Below are 23,835 nucleotides of genomic sequence, written 5' to 3'. Positions count from 1 at the left end.
TAGGATTTTACTGCCAGGTGGTTTATTGTACGAAAATTTGCAGTTCTTTAAGTAGTAAACCCACACGAGACGTGATTTCTAAGCATTTTTCAAAATTAACATTCATTTTAAAATGAATAAAATGAACCAAATTCTCTTACTGACGGATCTGAGGGACACTTGGGGTCTGGGCAGCCAACAGAGGTCAAGTGGGGCTTGAGGGTGGGAGGAGATTAAGGACCATTGGCAAGGAGCATAGAAACATCCACTGTGTGGAGGGAGTCCTGCCAGAGCGGCCCTGGACCACCGCGCAATGGGAGCCCGCCGTGTGGTCCTACAAACACCTGCCTAGACCCGGCATTTCCAGGGCTGGGTGCTCACCCGGGCTCTAGCAGCTGTCACCCCAAGATGCTTCATGACTGGAAATGGGCAGGGTGCTCCACAGGCATCTTCCTGGGGGGCAGGGAAGTTCCCACACAGCTAGGTGTCCTGGGCTTGGAAGGGTCTTGGAAGCCAACGGGTCCCTCCTTCCATAGCTCACCAGCTCCCCCCTGAGGCAGAGTTAGGAACTTCAGGAAGGCCATCCTGGTGCCCACCGTGTTTGCACTTGCCGAATACATTCTCAGCTATTGCAGAAGAAAAGTCACCAAGATCCTAGTGGATCTTCCAAGGAACAGCTGTGGGACTCCCAACCCCTCCCCCAGGGCACAGTGTCCAGAGAGGAGCCCCCGGCCACCAGTAGGACACATCCTGGTTGCCAGGCACAGGCTACCATACTCACATTCGTGGCCACAGCCCCTCCTCAAGGCTCAGGGCTCTCACCCTGTCTGCCCTCACACCTAGCAACTGTTCGACCCATGCTCAGATGCAGCCACCTGGCCCTTGAAGGACAAGAGGGACACACGTCTACATATGTGTGCCTGGGGAAAGGAAGGTGGCCAGGAGATAGCCCCAGCCAGGCTGAGAATCTGCTGCCTGTCCTGGGGTGACGTGGGCAGACAAACCCACCTCCGTGTGGCCAGTAGCCCCACCACACTCACTGGCCAGACCCTGGTCCCTGACCGCCAGCATGCTAGGTTGCCTGGGCTGGTTAGGTCAGCAGGACTCAGACCTCAGGATGAAATTAGGAGTTTGCTGGGGCTTCCATCTCAAGGGATCACAGGAGTAGATACCATGAACTTAGCCCTTCCCACCACCACGCCAGAGCCATGAGCATTGAATTGCTGCTGCTCAGTAGGTACCTGATGGGGACAGGGGGTTCTAAGGACTGTCCAGGTGGACCAAGGCATAGGAGCCATATACCCCCACCCACCAGGGTATGTGTGGCCCCCCAGGGTCCCATTGGCTCCGGACTCATGCAGCTTCATTCTGACTATGGCACGATCATCATAGCCATTTAAAATCATGATCACCGGCAGAGATCTCTCCACAGCTAACCTCCTGGGAAAAGCTGGCAAATAAAGATGGGTCCCTGTGTCCACCATTGCTGCTTGACTTTGCAGAAAAACATTCCCCGAGAGAGGGTATGGAGGGTTCCCGGGGACCCAGGCTGCCCTCCCCCAGCTCAGCCAGGACCTTTCGGGGGGCCTGCGGTATCCTGCCTGTCCCCACTCTGAGCAGGCTGAGCTGGCGACAAGAGACCCAAGCCACATACTTGCAAAGCCAGCCCCCCCCAACCCCCACCCAGAGAACCAGCCACTGTGAGTCCTGTTCCTGGGAAACAGTCCTCCAGCAGACATCTGCTTGTCTTAGGCGATCTGTACACCATAACAGTTTAAAAAAACAGAGTTTAAATGCTTAAATAAGAAGAAAACAGTTTGCCTGCGTTGCCAAACAGCACATAAACTGGGCTGGAATTAGCACGGGGAAACATTTATCTTTCAGAGCATCTCAAAATAAGGCTTCTGTGAGATGGCGTGATTGTGTGGACTGGCAGAGAAAGAAGCTCATGATACAGGGCTAACGGGGGGAAAGCTCGCGACCAAGGCAGAACCTGGCGTACCTGGAGCCACCTGCAGGGGAACGAGCAAGGCCAGCTTCAGGCTGCTGCAGCCACAGTCGCATGTGGCCAGCTGGGCATGCCGGAGCTGCAGGGGAATGAGCCCCAGGCCTAGTCCTGGCGCCACCGACCACACGTCCCGACGGCCTGGCGCAGAGCTGGTGACTCATGCTCAAGAGCAGTTCCCATACCCACACCAGGGAGAAGCTCCTCCGAGCCTGTGCTTGCGTGCCCATCCTGTAGCTGGGGCCACTCTGGGGTGGCAGGCTGTAAATGAGTTCGACCAGCGCCTTAGGTCCTAAGTGGCATCACGTGCTCACTTTCAGTAACCAACAGTGGTACCTGCTAGGCGGTCATAGGGGGCTGGCACTGGAAGCACAGTGAGACCAACCAGACCCATCTCTGTTTCTGGGGACAAAATGGCCACAGATGGACAGTCATGGGAGCCCTGGGGCTGGAGAGGCTTCGGGGGGCTCTCTGGAGCCCAGTCTGAGACTCAGAGTGTGATGTGAAGGAATTCGCCAGGCGCAGTGGGGAGGGGGCCCTGGGGCTGGCAGAGTGGGCCTTGGTGGCCAGCAGGTGACGTAGGACTGAGCCCATTTCTTCCTGGATTTAGGGCTTCGGTCTAAGTTTGTTTGGGTTTTAAAAACTTTCTCATTCAGAAAGCAGAGCTATCGAGAGAGGAGCAGAGACAGAGACATTCCACCCTCTGGCTGACTTGACGGCCAGCCAAGCACTTCCAATCCTCTGTTGCTTTCCCAGGCACAGGAGCAGGAAGCGGGAGCAGAAGTGCAGCAGCTGGGACTCCAAGCGACCCCTGCATGCAATGCTGACGGCCCGGGTGACAGCTTAGCTCACTATGCTACAATGCTAACCTCTGGTCTGAACTTCTGCTTGGAGGAGAAGATTAAGGAGGAGCCTCAGCAGAGAAAACAGCATAGGCAAGTTGGAGCTGGTGAGATGGGGAGGGGTGCAGAAGGCCCACCGGGGCTGCAGTCAGCTTGGTCACGGGCTGCAGCTAAGGAGCTAGGAGGATGCACTGTGGGAAAGAGCTCACTTCACTACCAGTGTCAACATCCTGATATTTAGGGAAAAGGCGAACCAGCCCGGCAGTGATGAACACCAGCAGCAGCTCATGTCCCATGGGTCCCTCCTTGACGGGGAGGGTGCAGGACACTTTCTCTCTTGTGGGAGCGATCCATGCCTCCCTGCTCAGGGCACCTGGGACGGAAGCATGGCTTTTGGAGCTAGCAGACAGTGCACAGAAGTGTGTGAGGACTTGCTATCAGGTGACAGGGAACTGTGGGGCCTGCAGCCACCTGGAGAGGACACTGCAGGGACTGCCCCTTCCAGGGCTGGCAAATCCATGGAGACAGTAAACAACCCAGAGTGCGTTCTTCATACGTGAACCAACCTTCATCAGCCACCTGCCCTGCTCATGCCAGGGTCAGGGACCAGCCCGCCAGGGACAGTCCCTGTGCTCCTGAGCCCACCAAGAGGATTCAAGCAGACCAGTTCACACTGCGCTTGCCCCACCGCTGTCCCGGACAAGCCCCCACATGGGATTCCTGCCTCACACTCTCCTTGCTCTGCCTCCTGCTTGACCCTGGTCCTTCCCCTGGGGGGCCTATGAGGCAGGTGTTTTCTCCTCTTGGGAATGAGGAATCCATGGCCTTGGCAATGGCAGTGGCAGCCAGGACTCCTGACCTCACTACACCTGAATGCGCAGGGAACCACATTTCTAAATGTCTACAGCGGGTGGACGTTGGGGACAGTAGTTGGATGCCACTGGGAGCCCTGGTCTCCTGTAACGGACCCTGGGTTCTGCTCTCAGCTCCATCCCGGAGCACAGGCAGCAGGCTCAAGTTCTCGGGACCCCCACCCACCAGGGAGAACCACACAGATTTCCAACCTCCTAGCTTTGGCCTGGCAGAGCTTTCCCGGGCATTTGGGGAATAGAATAGTGGGTAGAACATCTCTGTTTGCCTCTCTGCTTTAAAGTAAGTAGAAATTCATTTTTAAAAATATGTATAAGCTCCATAGTTGCCTAAGTTCTCCCTACCACTGGCTCCTGGCCAGCCATACAAAGTCTCCAGCTTATCACAGGTAACAATTTACATGGAAGGACAGACAGACGTAGGGATGAAGGCAGGGTTTGGTAGAAGCACTCACTTGGCCACATGGGTTCCCAAGGCTTCAGTCTCACTTATGCAACTGCTCAGGACCCTAGATTCCGGGTAAGGCCTCAGCCCGCCACGCACTGTGACTGGTGTCACTTTGGACAGTCAGGAGGAGGCAGACAGCTGAGATTTAAAATTCTGCAGCTCCTAATGGGGTCTGAGTGTGAAGGCTTTTCTTTCCAAGCTTCTGGCCAACTCTGGCTATTTCTTTGATTCAAAGGCTTATCAGTGCTAGAAGGAGTGAAGTCAAAGAGAGAACCCTTTGGTCATCGGGTCCTGCCCGGGACAGGCTCTCCAAAGGCAACTGGCTGGGTTGCCCTGTACCTCCCCTGTGTTTGCAATGGGACACGGTGGATCTGCACCCCTGTATGTTCCCAACTGGTCAAGTGCAAGTGGAGTTCTAGCACTTGTATTTTTTCACCTTTGCTCTTAAAAGTACATTGAGAACACTGCTTGACAAAGGACCGAACATCTGAGGACGAAGACAAGGTCCTTGGACGCCAGTGTCGCTGCCTCACTCTGGGTCCTATAATGAGGCAGGGAGGGAAGAAGAGGCAGCCGGAGGCCTACATAGGAGCAGCAGCCAAAGGTGGTCTCCTTTACTCGCTGAGGTGCCACTCAGCAGCGAACGCAGCTCCCCAAGCCACTACTCCCCCAGTCCCACGGAGGGAGGGCTGAAGCCCAATGAAGAGACAGGCCATGGGATCCAGGACTCTGTCTGAGGGTGCTGCTGTTGGGGAGGGGCCCTGCAAGTTGCCTACCCAGAAAGTTCCACCCTCTGGTTTGACTGCTAAACTGCAAAGCCGACAGGGGGGACTGGCAAGTCGGCAGGTCCCATCAGGAGAGGCAGCAGTAGCAGTGGAAACCGGTGGCCCTGTTTGCACCAAAAAAAGTTCTGAGTTTAGCAAAGCTTGCTGGGGGGCTCTGGCAGCAGCACCCCACACTTGCATGGCAGAGGCACTTGATGTTAGGGATGCAGCACCCTGGGCTGGCCCAGACACTGGCAGAGCATGCGTAGTCACAGCCTCCTCTCCTGAGAAGGGAAGACAAAAAACTGGCCCTGCTTCTCTCTTGCTGGAAACTCAGCAAAGGGTTAAGCAGCCCAGCAATGGCAGGAGCAGCACAGGAAGGGTCACGGTGGGACTCCAGGAGGCAATGGATGGCAGAAGAGGACTGTCTCCCCCAACGCCCCATCAGTGTCTGGAGCTCCAGGACGATCCCGTGTGTCCCCTTGGCCACGCTGCTGGAGCTCCTGCTTCTGCCAAGGTGAACGGTCTGAGTGGCAGAAAATGTCAGGAGGGCAGGCAGGTCCCGCACCAGCCCACGCACAAGAAAGCAGCACCCTTGGACACACTCACACTCAAGCACCCCCACCCTCACCCCCGAGCCACAGCTGGCGGTGACTTGTGTCTTCTAGAACGTGTTCCCAAGAAGTATGTAACTCAGTGTCTGGCCTGATGTCTCAATTGGCTAATCCTTCACCTGCAAGTGCTGGCATCCCATATAGTTCCCGTTCATGTCCCAACTGCTCCATTTCCCATCCAGCACCCTGTTTGTGGCCTAGGAAACCAGTAGAGGATGGCCCAAAGCTTTGGGATCCTGTGGGAGATGTGGAAAAAGCTCCTGGCTCCTGGCTTTGGATCAACTAATCAGCTCCAACTACTGAGGTCATTTGGGGAGTGAAGCAGTGGATGGAAGAGCTTTTTCTATGTCTCTCCTTCTCTCTACAGATCTGCTTTCCAATACAACTAAAAAAAATGAAGAAGAGGAAGAAGGAAGAGGAGGAGAAGAAATATTTAGCCCAAAAGGCAACTAACAGCCCACGCCAGCAGGCGATAACTTGCCAGGTGGACCTGTGGACACACAGGAGCCCGAACCACAGAGAGGCATGGCATGCACGGACAAGGTCAGAGATGGCCATAGGCTTCACCTGGTGGCCTCACAAGAGATTTAATCAAGCTCTAAAATTGCTCAAAGTGTCCAGTGTTGAAGGAATCTCTGTCTTGTGAACTAAAATGCCAAAGCTATCGGTTTGTTTCGTTAAGGGAAAATTAGCCGTCATGCAAAACTGGTCAAGCAGTTAATAAAATAGGCCTATCCCACAAAAGGGGTTGTACATCCCAGTCCTTGCAAAGAGCAAAGCGATCCTAAACCCCGCACGGTCCGGACAGAGAGGTCCCCAGCATCCTCGGGCCGGCAGCCCCTGGGGGGCTGGGGCCGGGTCAGGTGTTATAGATTCTGGAAGCCCTTTTGGCTGCAGTTTGAGTATCGGGCGGGTCCTCTTCCTCTTCCTCAGTTTGCTTGTGTTTCAAAAACAAGTCCGACTTCAAGAAGCGGCTGTAGCTGTCATATTTCATGAGATTGAAGATCTGAGAAGGAAAAGAAAATGATGCTGAAAGCTGGGGCTAACCCAGGCCATGAATCATCCCAGCCAATATTTATTAAATATCTAGTGTGTGCCAAAGAAGACAGAGACGTAGGGATAAACATTGGGGAAGCTCGAGTGAGCCATGCCAGACAAGAGCTCCTGCACGGCCTTGGTGGATGTGCAACAGCTCAGCGGGACACAGCTCAGGGCCACGGGAGGGGAGAGTCCCACAGCCTTGATGCGCATTCTCAGCGCAGGAGCTCTGCCAGGAGTCTCCACTGCACTTGGAAAAAGATCACAAGGACAGGCTTCTTCAAGGACAGAGGTGGCTGCTGACAACGGCAGGTGATTCAAAAGTTACTGGGTATCAGATGAGGGCAGTGGGATGAAGACCCCCACCCGCCTGACATCTGAGATCTTATACAAGCCTCTAAGATGCCAAGAAGCCAAGCACAGACAGGGCAGCCACAGGAGCATGTCTTGGGGAGGGAGACCTGCAGCTGCTGTGAACACTGGGCGGCTAAGGGGATGGGTGTCAGCTGGGAGAGGGAGCCCAAGGCGGCCTCGGGTCCCCTGGATTCGAAGCTTACATATGCTGGCACCTCAGCGGGTCCCGGGGTTTCCCAAGCACTGACGTCCCCCTTGGCGCCCTCTGGACCTCCTCCAGGCTGGGTCCCTATGCACAGCACCCACTCTGCTCTCACTCCTGCCCCTGCACCTGAAGGCTCCTCTCCTGCCCCACCAGTGGTGACAGAGGAAATGTTTTCGTGCTGGCAAGGGCCAACTCTTCATCTGTCTCTTGGATCTACATTTATTTATTACATTTATTTATTTATTACTACATTTATTTCGGAAGGAGGGCAGCCCTGTGGCATAGCAGGCAAAGCTACTACCTGTAGCACTGACATCCCATATGGACACCAGTTAGAGTCCTGGCTGCTCCACTTCCGATCCAGCTCCCTGCTAGCAGTGGACAACAGCCCAAATGCTTGGGCCCCTGCACCCAAGCTGGAGATCCCGAAGAAACTGGATTCTGGCATCAGACTAATCCAGCCATGGCCATTGTGGCCACTTAAGGAGTAAGCCAGAGGATGGGAGATCTCTCTGTCTCTGTTTATCCCTGCTTGTCTGTCTTAAATAAATAATCAATGAAAAAAAAAATTTAATGTACTTAAAATGATAAAGATAGAAACAGAAAGAGAGATCTTCCATCGGCTGCCTTGCTCCTCAAATGCCCACAACAGCCAGGGCTGGTAAGCCCAGAATTCCCTTCAGGACTCCCACGAGGGTGGCAGAAACCCACGTTCTGGAGCTGGCCCTGCTGCCTCCCCGGGCATCTGTTAGCAGGGAGCTAGAACTGGAGGTAGTGCCGGGACTCCAACCCAGAGACCCAGATCCAGAATGAGCAGGTCACAGGCAGCACCAACACCACCCTGCTCTCAGACCTTTTGACTCAACTCTCAAGAAGATTCGACAGGGCAAACATCCACACCGTGCACCCTGGTGCCTTCCCTTGTGGCATGCACACAAGCTCAACCAAGTGGAATATTCCAGAAGTGTCTGGAATGTTGCTCACTGCCAGGTGGGGCTGTTGAGTGAGTAGCACAATCCTGACATCCTTTAAGCCCACTCCTTCCCAGTGCACTTATGTACAGTAAATTAAGCATTTGATGTTCTAATCATTCAGGACACCTGCTCCAAGCGGGGATGAAGAACCTAGCTGCATGAAGGCACCCAGCGCTGCACCCCCTCCCCGCCAGTTCCACGAGAGATGGCACCCACCACCCGGCCTGAGCAGGATGCGGTGCGGCCAGCAACGTCTGAAACCTAGATGTGTGGGAGAGAACATCCTGTTTGCCTGCTGTGAGTCTGAGCCTCTGACTTCAAAGGAGGGGAGAAAAACGGCGTGAGTGCAGGTCGTCGGGGTGCCAGAGACAGCGGGGAGTGGAGAGGCTGCCTGGGCGTGAGGAATAGGGTGCAGGGAGGACTCAGACACAGACTCTGGCTGCCCCAGGCTCCTCCTTACACCATTTAACACACACCAGGGGCCAGCTCGACAGGAGGGGGCTGTGAACCACCGCACAGGCACACAGGGCCTGCTGTGAGTGAATGCAAAATCTGGAAGGCCCAGGGAGCTACCTCCCCCAGGGGGACAGCTGTGGCCACCAGCCCCCCGCCAATCTGTGGTCCCGATTGGGCAACCCTCCTGAGCTAGGCAGCTTGATGGCTCTTCTGGACTGCAGGCCTCCCACGGCCACTGGTACAGCCCAACAAGGAGTCTATTACAGAGCCGGTATGGGAGCACCTGGCGAAAATGATGGTGCGGTGGCTGGAGAAGAAAACCACATCAAGAAGGTGGTCAGGGACAGTGCAGCGAGCTATGGACCATAGTCCGGGTTTTCAGGGCAAATGGCCATGATGGAGGTCCAATGGAGGCATCCCTAAGATACAGTAGCTGGGGGAACCAACCAGAGTGGGAGCACCCTGCTGGGCACACCTGTCACCACGCCTCTAGCCACACCTCAGGCTGCCTGGGTTCCAGGCCCAGCTCCATGTCCAAATGCAGCTTCCTGCTCATGTGCATGGCAGGGAGGTGGCAGGTAATGGGATCAGGAATTGTGTCCCCGTCACTCACATACAAGACTTGGCTTAAAATGCAGGTTCCTGCTTTGGGCCTGGCTCAGTCCCCAGCATGGCAGCCGTTTGGGGAATGAACCAATAGATGGGAAAATTCTCTCTTTCTTTCTCTCTCTCTCTCTCTGCCACTCTGCCTTTTAAGTAAATAAGTAAGCAAACCTCAGAAACGAATGTGACTTTAATTGGATAGAGGGCTGGTTAAGGGTCCCAAGATGAGATCATTCTACATTTAGGGTGAGCCTAAATCCAAGAACTGGTGTCCTTCGATCAGACAGAGACACACAGAGGAAGTGGCTGGACCAGCAAGAGGCAAAAAGGGTTCTCCCTACAGGCAGCAGGAAGGGGCCAGGCCCTTCAACCCGCGATGTCAGACCCTGGCCTCCTTCACTACCAGGGGCAAGCTCCTGGCAAGCTCCAGGCCCCTTGGGTGGTAGCCATCTGCTGTGACAGCCCAGGGAATGAGCATGCCTGCTTACTGACGTCACCGCACCCCCACTTGCGCTAGCCCCCAGGCATCACAGCAGAGTCCACTGAACCGTGATGTGCTGAACCGGCGAGTGCGGGCCTTGCCACAGTTGGACTGTGACCGCCACCAGACCAGCACTGCCAGAATCCTTGCGAAGTCTGCAGGCAAGGAGAGAAGCAAGCAGGGACAAATCTGCAAGCAGAAGCCTCTGGCTGGGCAGAGGCAGAAGACCTCGGAGCACAGCTAAGCCAGCGATTGGTTTGAGCTGGAAAGCCAAGCAGCCAGAAAGCTCTGGCTCTCAGCTGAGTTTCATGCCTTATTTTTTTCAGCCAACACAGCTGTGGCTTTGCATGGTTTTAAGTTTTGGCAGTCCCTGCCCCTGTGAGCCAGATGCCAGTACTGCAGAGTGTTTCTATCCATTACTGCCTTATCTATCCTACAGCCAGGCTGGTTCGGGGGCCGAAAGACAATGGGAAAAGTAGAGGCCCCAACCGTACTGCCCAGGCAATAACAGAATTCTGGGTACTGTGCAGGCTGTACGGACAAGGCACTTGCTCTGGAGGTGACGACCACCAACCCCTCCCGCTACAGCACACAGCAGGTGCACCAGGAAACCTGAGAGCAATCCATAGACAGCACGTGCTTGCCCCAAAGCCACATGGAAGGTTCTGCCCCATGGATGACATTCCCATCCTGCAGATTCGCTTGCCTGAGATGGGAGGCAGGCCAGGGCTGGGATTGGAATTTCAAAAGCAGCCTGGATGGAGGGAGAGTGAGCCACTTTCTCATGAAATCCAAGGCAAAGCCCCAACAGCACGGTGTTTCCCACCTGCAGGGAGGCTGTTCTGCTTTGCTTCTGCCATCAAAGTGAAGGTCAAGGATTCAGTGGCCCTAAGAAGCCCCCAGAGTGTTTCCAACTTGATCCTTTATGCCCTGTCCTCCAAAGCAACAGGAGCCAGCCTTCCGTCCACTTACAAGCCAAACCTCAACCTGCCCTTCTGGCTTGTGCATGCTGGGAAATGCTGAATTCTAGGCTGGGTTTGGTCTCTAGCAAAGAGTATCAGCTGACACCCACAACAGGGTGACACCCTGAATTCCAGGCACTGGCTTCCTCCCCAGCCTGAGCAAGTCAGCTGCTCAGAGTGGGCTCAGGCCGGGCTGAGGTCCCAGTTGGAGAAATGGTGAGAGCAAGCGGAATCCCCAGCCCTGCTCCCTGGGTGAGGCAGGTCCTCCCAGCTCAGCCTACCCCTCAGATTCAACTCCCAAAAAGGAAACGCCTCTTGCTTCTGGGGTTCTGCGGAAATTCAAAGAAACTGCAACTTCAAAAGGGGCCCAGCTCAAGGTTCCTTTTTCTGCAAAGGTGTGTCTGGGAACCCCAACACCTCAGTGAGCACCAGCCAAGCATCCAGGCAAGGATGCCGCCTGCACTCTGCCTTCCCCAGGCCCCCCACCTCCCAGTCTGAGAATGCAGTGCCCACCGGAGCCTGCTGAGGGTGTCTGGGCAGCCATGAAATCTTTTCTTAAGGTGTAAGCATTGAAGCTCCTAAAATTAATGGAAGATGAGCACCCCACTCTGAACCGCTATGTCTGTTGCATGCATGCAGAAAGCCAGGATCTGCGGCAGCTGCTTGCAAAGGCCTTGCCCCCACCTCTCTCACCACTCGCTGCTCATGTGTCAATCAGTGTTCCTGAACCCACTGGAGCAGGACCCCTGTGTTAAATCTTTCCTACAGGCCTATATTGTTAATGCCACTGCTTGCAACACCGACATCCCACAGCGGAGCACTGACTCAGGCCTTAGCCGCTCTGCTTTTAACCCAGCTCCCTGCCAGTGCACCTCAGAAAGCAGTGGATGGGGAGAGGGGATTGCACCATGGTGTTCAGGATAAGCCTCTATCTGCTGCACCGGCATCCCCTATGGGTTCCAGTTCATGACCCATCTGCTCCACTTCTGATCCAGCTCTCTACTAATGTGCCTGGGAAAAGAGTGGTAGATAGTCTAAGTCTTCACTCCCCTGAAGACACGTGGGAGACCCAGAGGAAACTCCTAGATCTTGGCTTCAGCCTGCCCCTGCCCCAGCCTTTATGGCTATTTGGGGAACAAACTAATGAACTGAAAATCTCTGTTTCTCTCTATTTTTATCTGTCACTCCAATCTTTCAAATAAATATAATAAATCTTTCCTCTAGCACAGCCCACATCATGAGTACACTTTTAAGTGTTCTGTTCTTTTTTTAACATCGGGATCCCATATAGATGCTGGCTCATGTCCCAGCTGCTCTACTTCCCATCCAGCTCCCTGCCTGTGGCCTGGGAAAGCAATCGAGGATGGCCCAAAGCCTTGGGACCCTGCACCCACATGAGAGATTTGAAAGAAGTTCCTGGCTCCTAGCTCCTGATCGGCTCAGCTCCAACCACTGCAGCCACTTGGGAATGAACTAGCCGACAAACCTTCCTCTCTATCTCTCCTTTTCTCTGTAAATCTGCCTTTCCAATGACAAAAACATAAAAAAGAAAGGAAGAAAGGTACAGGACAGAGCAAGAGAGAGAACCACCTGCTGGGTCACTCCCCAACAAGGCTCAACATCCAGGGTTGGGCCAGGCCAACACCTTGAGCTAGGAACTCCATCTGGGTTTCCCATGTGAGTACAGGTGCCCAAGTACTTGAGCCGGCTTCTGCCGCCTTCCCAGCCCATTAATAGGGAACCTGATGGGGAGCAAACCACCTGGGACTCAAACCCACACTCCGCTATGGGACATCTGTGTCGCAGGTGACGGCTTAACCCCCTGGACCACAACACCATGCCCCAGTCCTGTGTTTCTACATCTTCCCAGTAATGTAAGATCAAGATCAAGCCAATCAATTTCACACTAAGGAGAAGGCATAAAGGTTAGGCCTAAGGGACTCTAATTTTACACTTCACACCTTCTGAACCACATAAATTTTATCATGAATGTGTACTAATTTGTCACAAACCATTTTAGGGTGGGTTTTTGGTACATTGGCTAAGACATCATTTGGGACGCCCACTGGGATGTCCACACCCCATATCAGAATGCTAATGAGCACCCCAAGAGGCAGCGAGTGATGGCTCAAGTAGATGGGTCTACTTGACCCAAGTGGCAGACCTGCATTGAGTTCCAGGGTCCCAGCATTGGCTTGGCCCAGTCCTGGCTTTCGTAGGCATCTGGGGAGTGAACCAACAGGTAGAAGACATGGGGACAATGGGAGAGTGGGGAAGAGCAAGCTGAATAAGAGTTCTGCACTTTCGTTCTGTTCCCAGTCTACACAACCTTGGGCTGATCATGGTGCCCTCCTGTGACCTCGGGCTGGCCATGCCCTCACCTGCAGTCAGTCTTCTCATATGTATACCAAGGTACCAAGTCCCACCTTCCTTGCCATACGTCCTACTGTCCTGCTAGGTGGACAGGGCCTGATTGCCTCACTGCACACACTGAGACTGGCCATCCATAAATACCGGCGGCATGAAAGAATGAATGGAAAAAACATCCACAGACCAGCAAGCCAACCAGAACCAAAACACATCTCCCAGAAGTGGGCTTTAAAAGGAAAATTGTGAGGGCCCAGCACAGTGGCTCAACTGACTAATCTTTCCCCTTCAAGTGCTGGAATCACATATAGGTGTTGGTTGGTGTCCTGGGTGCTCCATTTCCCATCCAGCTCCCTGCTTGTGGCCTGGGAGAGCAGAAGAGGATGGCCCAAGGCCTTGAGACCCTACATCCCCATGTGAGAACCAGAAGAAGCTCCTGGCTCCTGGCTTCAGTGAACCAGCGAGTGGGAGATTTTTCTCTCTGTAAATCTACCTTTCCAATGAATATAAATTAATTCATTTTTTTAAAAAAGGAAAATTGTGTAAAATGACACTGCCTGCAGAGAATGGCAATTCACCAGAGAAACCAGCACTTTGCAAGCTGGCCGCCTACCTGCCTTCCAGATCCGTACACTTTCTGATTATCTGCAGCAGCCTCTGCTTCTGGCCAGCACAGTGCTTGCTGGACACACAACCAGGTCAGGCATGCAGAACTGGAGGATGTCAGAGAACGGCCTCTTTCCTTACAAGAATTTTCCAGATAACAAAGAGCTAAGCCCCCAGATCTCTTTGAAGTCGTCCTGTATGACATGCTTATAACAACCTGGCACCTCCATTATCATAGTGCAGGTGTGAGGTCACCAGGCTCACTGCTCACACAACCGCCCTTCAGCTCAGGCATGTCCACTGTGCCACATGTCTGTGGCCCCGTCAGAGTCACCTGGTTCTATGCCCAGCTCTGGTTCCTGACTCCAGCTTCCTGCTCACAGACCCGGGAAACTTGGTGATCGAGTCCTGCCACTCACATAGGAGACCCGGCCTGAGTTCCTGGCTCCCAGCTTTAGCCACTGTGGACACCGGTAAGACTGAGTGGAGAGGAGCTCTCTTTTGAACAAGTAATCGATATGGTGCATGGATATCAGCCAACCAATCAAGCCCAAGAAGGACAGCCCCACCCTCTGGATTCCAGCTGGACCCCCAAAGCCAAAGCCGCCCATCAGCCCCTCTGGAGAGGCAGAGCCCTGCCCCTGCCACAGGAAGCCCACTCTGTGAGCGCAGAGGGCACAGAAGGCAGCCCAGAGGCAGCTTTCCGAGGTTAGGACAACTGTGGCCACCAGCTGCACCCCCCTCAGTTGTACATCCCCTGACTCAGGGGACCAGGGCACAGGTGGGAACTGGGAGCCACATTTTCACAGTTACCAACCATGCCCTGGACAGGCAGCATTTTCCACACTGAATTAGAACCCATGGACCGGCTTGGAGTCTCAACATCTGGGTTGGCTAAGCTATGCCATAACACCCACTGGCAAGTGCCAGGACTGGGCCCAAGTTATGCCAGGTTGGACCACAGTACCCCTGGCAAGTGCCATGAGCCAGGGCTAAGAGCAGACCTGGTAGCAAAACTGTGGGCACCACTCTGTTATGCTGCAGCTCCCACTGGTGAGCATGAGAGCCAGGGTTGATGGTGGGCTGGGCTGGGTAAGGTGCATCTCTGAGGTCCCTTGTGGGGCAGACACCCCCACATGACTAAGGCCACAAGAGCTGCCTTTCCAACGCACTGGTACTTCCATTTCAAGTCCACATCGACCGTGTCCCTGACCTTGGCTCAACAGCGATACCTCTAGGAGGCCCGGGAGCTAAAGCTGCTTCGACACCCCCCATCTCATTCCAGAATCTGCACTCGCCATTGTGCTCACTGGAAAACATTTTCAAATCCCTTCCTATGTTTGCATTTCTTTTCCAGTGCTGAGGTCTCTTGGCTGCTGGGACACATATCCGGGGATCGGAGGCGACCAAGCAGCAGCCAGTGAGTGTGTGCAGCATGGCCTGGGGAATCTCAGATGCAAGTGGGTCACTCTGGGGCCGGGCCCCACCACCTGCTTTATCAGGTTCTGTGGATGCCTGGGGCTGCCTGCCTGAGTTTGGCGACCTGTTGAAACGGACGCAGAAGCCCTGCCTGATCTGTAAATAGACGTCTAGAACATCCCTTCCCTTTTACGCGCCAGAAAGTTACTGCCCACCCTTCTGGGTCCATCTATTAGTGTTGTGGCATAGCCAGTAAAGCTGCCACCTGTGACACCAGTATCCCATAAGGACACTGGTTCAATTTTTAGCTGCTCCACTTCTAACCCTGCTCCCTACTAATAGGCCTGGAAAAGCAGAGGAGGATGCCCCCATGTGCTTGGGTCCCTGGACTCACATGAGAGACCCAGAAGAAACTCCTGGCTCCTAGCTTCAGTACAGCCCAGCTCTGCCTGTTGTGGCCGTCTAGGGGGAGTGAACCAAGGATGGAAGTGGATGGAAGATCTTTCTCTTTCCGTCTCTCTCTTCCTAACTCTGAGTTTCAAATAAACCAATACATTTTTTTTTTTATTGGAAAGGCGGATATACAGAGAGGAGAGACAGAGAGGAAGATTTTCCATCCGATGATTCACTCCCCAAGCGGCCGCAACAGCTGGAGCTGAGTCAATCTGAAGCCAGGAGCCTCTTCCGGGTCTCCTACGCAGGTGCAGGGTCCCAAAGATTTGGGCCGTCCTCGACTGCTTTCCCAGGCCACAGGCAGGGAGCTGGATGGGAAGCGGGGCTGCCGGGATTAGAACCAGAGCCCATATGGGTTCCCAGGCATGCAAGGCGAGGACCTTAACCACTACACCATTGCGCCGGGCCCCAATACATCTTTTAAAACAACAACAAAACACCTGATTTCTCCTGCAACGAGCAGCGCTGTGTGCTGCCCACTGGTGCTCACACTCCCGTTCTGACGCAGGGAGCATGGCATGACGCAGTCAACAGTCAACAATGTTGGGCCAGCAGAAGCAGGTGGAGGCGTCTGGGTCCTGCCCAGCAGCAGCCCAGGTTCCTGTCCCTGGGAGCCTCTGAGTGTGCATCCCGGGCTTTCCCAGTTAGCACACACAGGCTGCTTCCCCGCACTGGTTCCTCAGAGAGCCCCCAGGCACCCTCTGCTCGGTGTGGAAGCCCGGAAGCTGCTGGTTCACACTGTGCACAGGGGGTGGGCGATTCTGGCAGGTCAAGTCCTGCCCTGGGGGGGACGGAGACTGAGTTCCCTTCCTGGAGCACCATGACCCTGGGTGTGCCGGATAACTGCAGGCTCTCTGGGAAGTCATACCTGGTCCTGAAGTTTCTGGAACATCAGCGGGTGTGGTTCTTCCAGGATCTTCTCGTTGAGCCGAGACTGGCCCTCCACGTTGACCTGTGACGAGGCCTTACTGGACAGGAAGGTCACGTAGATCTCCTTTGCCTTTTCTTGCATCTGCAGGAGATGGGGGGACGGGCTGTTATCTCCAAGCACAGCCCTTCCTGACCCGAGCCCAGCTCCACCCCCATCCACACCCCAGCCAAGTGCAGACAGTGTCACAGTAAGAGAAGAAACGGCCGCCCTGCCTGCAGCCACTGCACAGCCCGACTCCACCTGGGAGGGCGGCCAGCAGCCTCATCCTTCCTTCCTCTCTTCCAAGGGTCTGTAGCTGCTTGTCCAGGCAGACACTTGCTACACTCACTGCTTGGAAATGATGACAAGCCATCCCGTGACTCTTCCAAAGCAAGAAGTCATGGGAATATTATGCAGCCATGAAAGGAGTGAAGGTGTGAGCCCAGCTACTGCCTGCCTGCATCCTGGAAGCAATTTGTTACGTGGAAGAAGTCCTAGGGCCGGCCGATTCAAGTTCTGGCTCCTGTACTTGTGCTAATGTGCCTGGGAAACCATGGCTCCTGGCTTCAGACTGGCCCAGGCCTGGCCATCGGGGGTTATCAACAGACGGAAGTTCTCCCTCTTTCTGTCATTCTGCCTTTTGAAAAAACTAAATCTTAAACAAAACAAAACAAAACAAAAACACAGGCTGTAAGAAGCCCAGCCCAGCACGAAGGCCAGGGCGTGCGATTTCATTCCTTCCAGAACAGGACAAATCCACAGGCAGGGAGCTTGGCTGTGGCTGCCAGGGGTTGGGGCACAGACGTGAGGTTCCACGTGCAGAGACTGGGGTTCCACGTGCAGGATGACACCAAGTCCTGGCAGCAACAGTGACAGTGGCTGTCCAGCACCATGACTGCACTCCACATGGCTGAACGGGCATCCTGAGGGCCCACGATGGCTCAAACGGTCAATTCTGTGTCACATGCATTTTGCACAATTTTGCAAAACAAGTTCATTAGGGCCTGGCACAATAGCCTAGTACCTAAAATCCTAGCTTTGCATGCACCAGGATCCCATATGGGCATTGATTCATGCTCCGGCTGCTCTACTTCCCATCCAACTCCCCGCTTGTGGTCTGGGAAAGCAGTGAACAATGGCCAAAAGCCTTGGGATCCTGCACCCATGTGGGAGACCCGGAAGAAGCTCTGGGCTCCTGGCTTCGAATTGGTTCAGCTCCAGTCATTGTGGCCCACTTAGGGAGTGAACCAGCAGATGGAAGCTCTTTCTGTCTCTCTGTAAATCTGCTTTTCCAATAAAAAATAAATGAATCTTTTTTAAAAAATCAAGTTCAGCGATGCACACTTATCCCTACAGTCATAAACACCATTATGTTTCAGCAGGCGCTCTGTGTGGCTCCCTCCCCCTGATGACGCCCCAGGGCCGGAACAGGTGGAGTGGCCGAGGAACCTCCAGGGGCCATCTCAGGTCTGTCTGCCTGCCCAGCCTCCTGGGCTGTGCAGTTTGCCAGCCTGCCAGGGCAGGGATTCCTTCTTCCCAGGAATGAGGTACTGAGGGTGAGCCCTGGGGAGCACCTGCTGCCTGCTTGAATTCCCAGATGCACAGGTGCCTACATCCTGGTCCCTTGGCAGGACCACCCAGCTGGCTACCTCAAATGTCTCTACAGCAGAGCCACTGTCACTGGCCCATCTGCACTCCTGCTTCTCGCAGAGCCAGCAGTGCCAGCCCAGGCCCACGTGCTGACAGATAGGGCAGGCCAGGGCAGCCGGCAGGTGACAGAATCATAGGGCCTTCTCCTTCAGGACTTCCCCTGCAAGTTTTTTCTTTCAGAAAAAAAAGGAGACTTTCTGAGCAAGAGCCCCCAGGGCGGGCAGAACTGGGGCTGTGGCTCCCAACGCGTCACCCCACCCTGAAGTCAGCAGAGACCACGAGGCTATGCGGGAGGCGGGGGGAGGGAGCAGGGGGAGGGCTCTGGGAAGCTGCCTTTCTCCAGCACCCACCTGGGGCCTCCAGCACGCTGCAGGAGCCGGGCTTGGGGAAGCCACTAGAAAGCTCAGTAACTGGGGTTCTGGGTCAGGAGGCCGCAGTGACTATCCAGCTCCACCGCCCCATAAGGACGGCTTCTCGTGCTTGCAGGCAGCTAACCAGGGGCAACTGAACCCCCAAAGCCAGGGGGCCTGGTCCTCCGTGACAGTCAGCAAACCCACGCCGGCCTCAGGGGGCCTTTGGAGGCAGACTCGGTGGTTCCAGACCAGGCAGAGCAGCACTGGGGAACGAATGTCTGGCTTTGCAAAGAGCAACGGTTCTCCCCACCCCCCACCCGACCTCCCATCCCCATTCTGTCAGGAAGGAATATTTTTGGAAAAACCACTTCCTGTTTGAAAGTTACTTCATAAACGTCCAATGTCAGTCGCTCAGAGGAATGAACACCACGCAGGTCTCCGGGGGCAGCGAGCACTCCACCCTCCACTCACCTACCCACTTCCGCTGGGTCCAGGGGCCAGGGTGCACAGGTGCACAGGAGTGCTCCCTGCTCCAAATGTGATAAGACTGGGGAGGCTCAAGGTGGGGGTGGGAGAGGACCAGAGCTGCAGGTCTCCAAGCCCTGGACACTCTGGGTTCCTACCTCTCCCACCGGCCGGCCGCCCCCTCCTGAGCAGAAGGTGGTGCCCAGGGCAGGGTGACAGAGCATGCGTCCATGACTACAGCTGCACAGGCTTATCTCGGTGGGACTAGGAAGCGTGACAGAAAAGGGAAACCCTGAGACTGGCGACCGCAGGCCAGTCACGGGGAGGCCTGCTGCCGGGTCGAGAACGCTGGACAGGAAACAAAAACCAGGCTGTGCTGTTATTCTGGTAGATTGTTCCAGAGCTGTTAACCCTAGTGTAGCCATCAGGAGCATACTCACGGAAGTCACCCACTGGTGGATGGGGGAAGAGCAGGTGGCTTCTTCCTCACCCTGCAGGTGCACCTGCCACAGCACAAACCACACATGTCCCGGGGCCGTCCCCACCCCCGCCACTGCGCAGAAGGGCCTGTCTGTCTCTGACAGGCTTCCTGGCTCATGCCCATGGGACTGTCCTTTCCTACCGCCCCTGTGCCCAGGCCTGGCAAAGCTTTGGCTGTGGGCCAGGGCTCAAGCGGGAGTCAGCACCTGGAGCCTGCTGCCCAGGAACGCACGTCTCGTCTCTTGCACTGGGTGCCCTCTGCCAGCAGCCCCAGGAAGCCCACCTGCAGGGGTGCAGCTGTGGGCTGCCCAGAGCCCCAAGGGGCATTGCTGGGTACACTGGCTCTTCTCCCTCATCAAGGGAAGCACTTGAACTGCCCCCAGTGAACAAAAGCCAAGAAACCGCCTGGATGTCACATCTCAGAGCAGGTGCCCACATTTCCACTTCCTTCCCCCTTCACTGATGTGCTCCAGGGACTCCCCTTGGCGGGGGGCTCTGCCCACCATTCACTACGCTACCTCGTCCCCTCAGGCTTGGGAGAGTCTGGTTCTCTCTGTAACTGCCAACGCCTTCCAGCTCCCGACACAGTCCACCCCCAGTCCCTTCCTGTTCCAGCCACCTGTGACCTGAAGGCTCAGCACAACCCTTCCCCAAGCAGCTGGCCAAGAGGCCAACGTGGATGTTTTTTAGAGACAAAATTTCAGCTTCTTGATTCCCTCCTCAAACACTTGGAATGCTCAAGCCTGGAGCCTGGGAAGCAGGGCAGCTCTCCCACCTGGGTAGCTGGGAGCCAATTATCTGATCCGCCCTCCCTCCCCCAGGATCTGTATCACCAGGAAACTCGAATCGCACCCAGGCACCTGATGCAGTTCACAAGTGTGTAAGCTGTTAAGACAACCGAGTCTACCAGTGTGGACACTGATGGTCCAGACACCTTGAGCTCACCCCAAAGGGAAGGAGCAGATTCTCCTGGCCTGCAGGTCCTGCAGTCTCCACCCCCAACAGCTGCAAAAGGGGATCCCCTTCAACGCCTCCTCACCCCACATCCTGTCACCAGATTCTACCCCCATCAGCCCACCCCCTCCCCACTGCTGTCAGTCTGCCAGAGATGGGCCAGGGGGCAGAGAATGCGTGAGACAATGAAAGGACCCCTGTCTGCTCTAGAAAGGGAACGAGGCAGAGAAAATACCTAGGACCCCAGGACACTTCTGAGAACTGGCTCAGGAAATGGAAAGCAGCTGGAAGGGAACAGGTGACACTGCAGACAGCAAGAACAGAGCTGGGCCCTTGCAGGGCTGGGGAGGAGTATAGAGCAGCGGAATCACACCTCAGTGTGCCAGGCGCCCTGCAGTGAGGGGTAACCCAGATGCCAGGGTCCTAAAAGGCAGCCAGAAGGAGCTAGTGAGCCCCAGGTTCCCAGCCCCCACCTTACACGTGTGCATCCTGGAGACTCCACCCCGACTCAGGGGAACTGCAGGATAAAGGCCCGATGGGGAGGCAAGGAAGACAGAGAAGGGCAGAGAAGGGTGCTAGAGGGAAATCCAGGAGGCGGAGCCCAACCAGCTCCTCCCAGGCCACCCAACAGCCTCTGTGCACTCACAGGAGTGTGCGGTCCACAGGCAAGCGAAGACAGCAGCAGGAACAGAGTAAAGGGTGAACTGCCCAGGAGCAGGGACCACAAGGCCAAGAGGCTTGATCCAGGGCCACGGGACATCCCTGGGAGGCACGTGGAAGGAGGGAAGCCACTGAGCTAACTCAGAGCACATTTCCCAGACCGTGCGTGTCCAGGTTACAGGGGCCTACAGGCAGCTCAGGGGCAAGCAGCACCACCACACGGCTTAGGACACAGCGATGAAAAGAAGGCCCTAGTCCAGCCAGAGCGGAGCAAGCAAGCGAGAACAAAGTTTACATACAAATACACTCAACAAGAGAATCTCCAAAAACCCGAGTGTCAATCTAGAACTTATAAGGTTATCAGAGACGTGGGAAGGTGGGGGAGCACATTTTGACTCTGCGGCTTTCACATGCCTACCTGCCAGGATCCCTGTCTCAGGCGGCTAACAGGCTAAACATCCCCCACCAGAAAATCCAAAACCCAAAATGATTTTCCTGCTGACACGATGCCACCAGTAGAAAATTTCATGCCATGAAATTTTATTTTGTGCATAAAACTTCTTAAAATGTTGTGCAGGGGCAAGCATCATGACATAACAGTTTAAGCCACTGCCTGTGAGCCACGTGGGAACTGGTCCGTGTCTCAGTTGTTCCACTTCTGCAGCTGCTAATGGCCTAGGAAAAGCAGCAGAAGATGTCTCTATCATATCTCTATAACTCTTTCAAAATAAGTAAATAAGTCTTTTTTAAAACTACAGTGCAACATTAAGAGCTGGCATTCTGCGAAGTGATGGAGCCACCAGTTGAGATGCCCCCTTCCATATAAGAACGCCCGAGCTCTGGCTCCCGTTCCTGACTCCAGCTTCCTGCTAATGCTGACCCTGAAAAGCAGCAGGGATGGCTCAAATGACTGGGTTCTTACTGCCCATGTAGGAGACTTCATCTGTGTTTCTGGCTCCTGGCTTGAACCCCAACTTGACCCTGACTCAGCCCCACCCCCCACCACTGCAGCTGTTTGGGGAGTGAACCAGCTACAGTCATTATGGCCACTCGGGGAGTGAATCGGCAGATGATCTTTCTTTCTGTCTCTCCTCCTCTCTGTAAATCTGACTTTCCAATAAAAATAAATAAACTTTTAAAAAACCTTAGAGTAGTGATAAAAAAAAAAAAAGATGAAGACACAGAAGCTGGAAGGGTGGCATTGTGGGTAAAGCTGCCACCTGTGGTGCCAGCCTCCCATGCAGGTAGTGGCTCAAGTCCTGGTTGTTCCTCTGTTGATCCAACTCCCTGCTAATGTGTCTAGAAAGGCAGACAAGACAGCCTTAATGCTTGAGCCCCTGCACCCACATGGTAGACCCAGAAGAAACTCCTAGCTCCTAACCAGCCCAGTTCTAGCCATTGTAGCCATTAAGGGAGTGAGCTACTGTCTCTCCCTTTCTCTGTAACTGTTGATTGCCACACGAGGTGATGTTGATTGCCACACGCGGTGGCCTAAAGATGGCGCCTGGCGGAAATAAACACGTCAGCAGGAGTAGCTCCTGTCACGTACATTAGAGAGTATTGCGCAGGCGCTTGCACATGCGCTGAGGGCTGACGCGTGAACAGCGGCGTGATCAGCGCGTGCACAGGCCTCTTGCCCTATCCAAACTGCAGGATTGGCGCGTGGTCTAGAGGCTCACCAATAAGCCGCCACTTGGGCGGAGCCATCCCCGATAAGAGCGAGAGCACGAGCTGGGTCGGGGCCTTCCTCTTCATCATCTTGGTGTGCACAATAAAGACTACCGCGGAAGACTTCACTCGCGTCTGCCTCTTATTGCGGGTCGATAGGAGCGTGGGCGTGACAACTGGTGCCGAAAACCCGGGAAATTTCGGGACCTAGAGGAAGGCCCCCCGTGCCATACGGGGAGAAGTCAGAACCGCGGCCATAAATAGGTAAGGAGCTCTGAGAGGGAGGCGTTACTGGGCTTGAGGAATTTAACCCTGAGACATGGGTGCGCAGACTTCCTTGATTAAGCCTTTACAGGCAGTTTTGAAGGCGCGCAACTTAAAGATTAATGAGCGCACACTGGAAGGCTTTATCAAAGAAGTAGACCGTCATGCGCCCTGGTATGTGGTTTCCGGATCATTGACTCCGCGGTCCTGGGAGAAACTCGGTAAAGATTTACAGAGAGCTAAGGAGCGTGACCGTTTGAGTCCGGGAGTTATGCCACTATGGAGATTGATTCGTGCATGTTTAGAAGACGACCGGTGCAAAGAAGCTGTGACTCAGGGTCGAGATTGCCTTCAATTAGCCCAAGATAGCCTCTCAGAAACAGAGCGGGAGGAGAGAGTTGGTACCAAACTTAAACGAGAAAAGGGAGTCAAGAAAAATGAGAAAAACGATAAAAATGGCCATAGTCAAGAGAAAAAATCTTCCCTTTACCCGATATCGGACTTAGAGAAGTTAAAAGTAGCTCCCTCTTCCTCAGATACAGAATCTTTAGACTCAGAGGAAGAGCATAGACCAAGAAAAGATTATAATAGAAAAAGGAGAGGTGAGAAAGACTCCAGGGAACGCGAGGCCCAGGAGGGACGTTGTGGCCCCTCCTCCCGCAATGGGCGGAGCCAAGAGGCACCCGCAACTCCGGCGCCTTCAGCGCCCCCCTTACCCATGATAAATGATTCTTTTCTTAGTAATGAAGTGAAACGGGAACTTCAACAGGCATTCCCCGTACTTGAACAGGGGAACCAGAGAGTACATCACCCGGTGGAGGCCTCATTAATTAAAGAATTAGCTGCAGCTGTGTCTCAATATGGCCTTCATGCCAATTATACCTTATCCCTGTTAGAGCGGTTGGGTGGACAGGTTTTGACTCCGTCAGATTGGCAGTTTGTGGTGAAGGCCGTCCTCCCAAATATGGGTGTTTACTTAAATTGGAAGGGCC

At 54.5% G+C, this 23,835-nt stretch overlaps 1 protein-coding gene across 2 annotated transcripts in view; it reads right to left on the bottom strand.

The window, feature by feature from the left end:
- Positions 1–6,065: 6,065 nt before the first annotated feature.
- RGS10 (regulator of G protein signaling 10) overlaps positions 6,066–23,835 on the bottom strand; it is a 39,116-nt gene continuing 21,346 nt past the window's right edge. For both annotated transcript variants that reach the window (XM_040992022.1, XM_040992023.1), the window contains exons 4-5: positions 16,308–16,451; positions 6,066–6,527 (exon numbers count right to left, since the gene is read on the bottom strand). In XM_040992022.1, coding sequence (XP_040847956.1) covers positions 6,381–6,527; positions 16,308–16,451 — 291 coding nt within the window. In that variant the 3' untranslated portion in view covers positions 6,066–6,380. The remainder of the gene's footprint in view (positions 6,528–16,307; positions 16,452–23,835) is intronic.

This window comes from Ochotona curzoniae, unplaced genomic scaffold, assembly GCF_017591425.1.
Source record: "Ochotona curzoniae isolate NIBS_2020 unplaced genomic scaffold, NIBS_Ocur_1.0 contig_66, whole genome shotgun sequence".
NCBI classification, from domain to species: domain Eukaryota; kingdom Metazoa; phylum Chordata; class Mammalia; order Lagomorpha; family Ochotonidae; genus Ochotona; species Ochotona curzoniae.
Note: the sequence above shows the minus strand (reverse complement) of the source record. Positions and strands in the feature narration are given on the sequence as shown.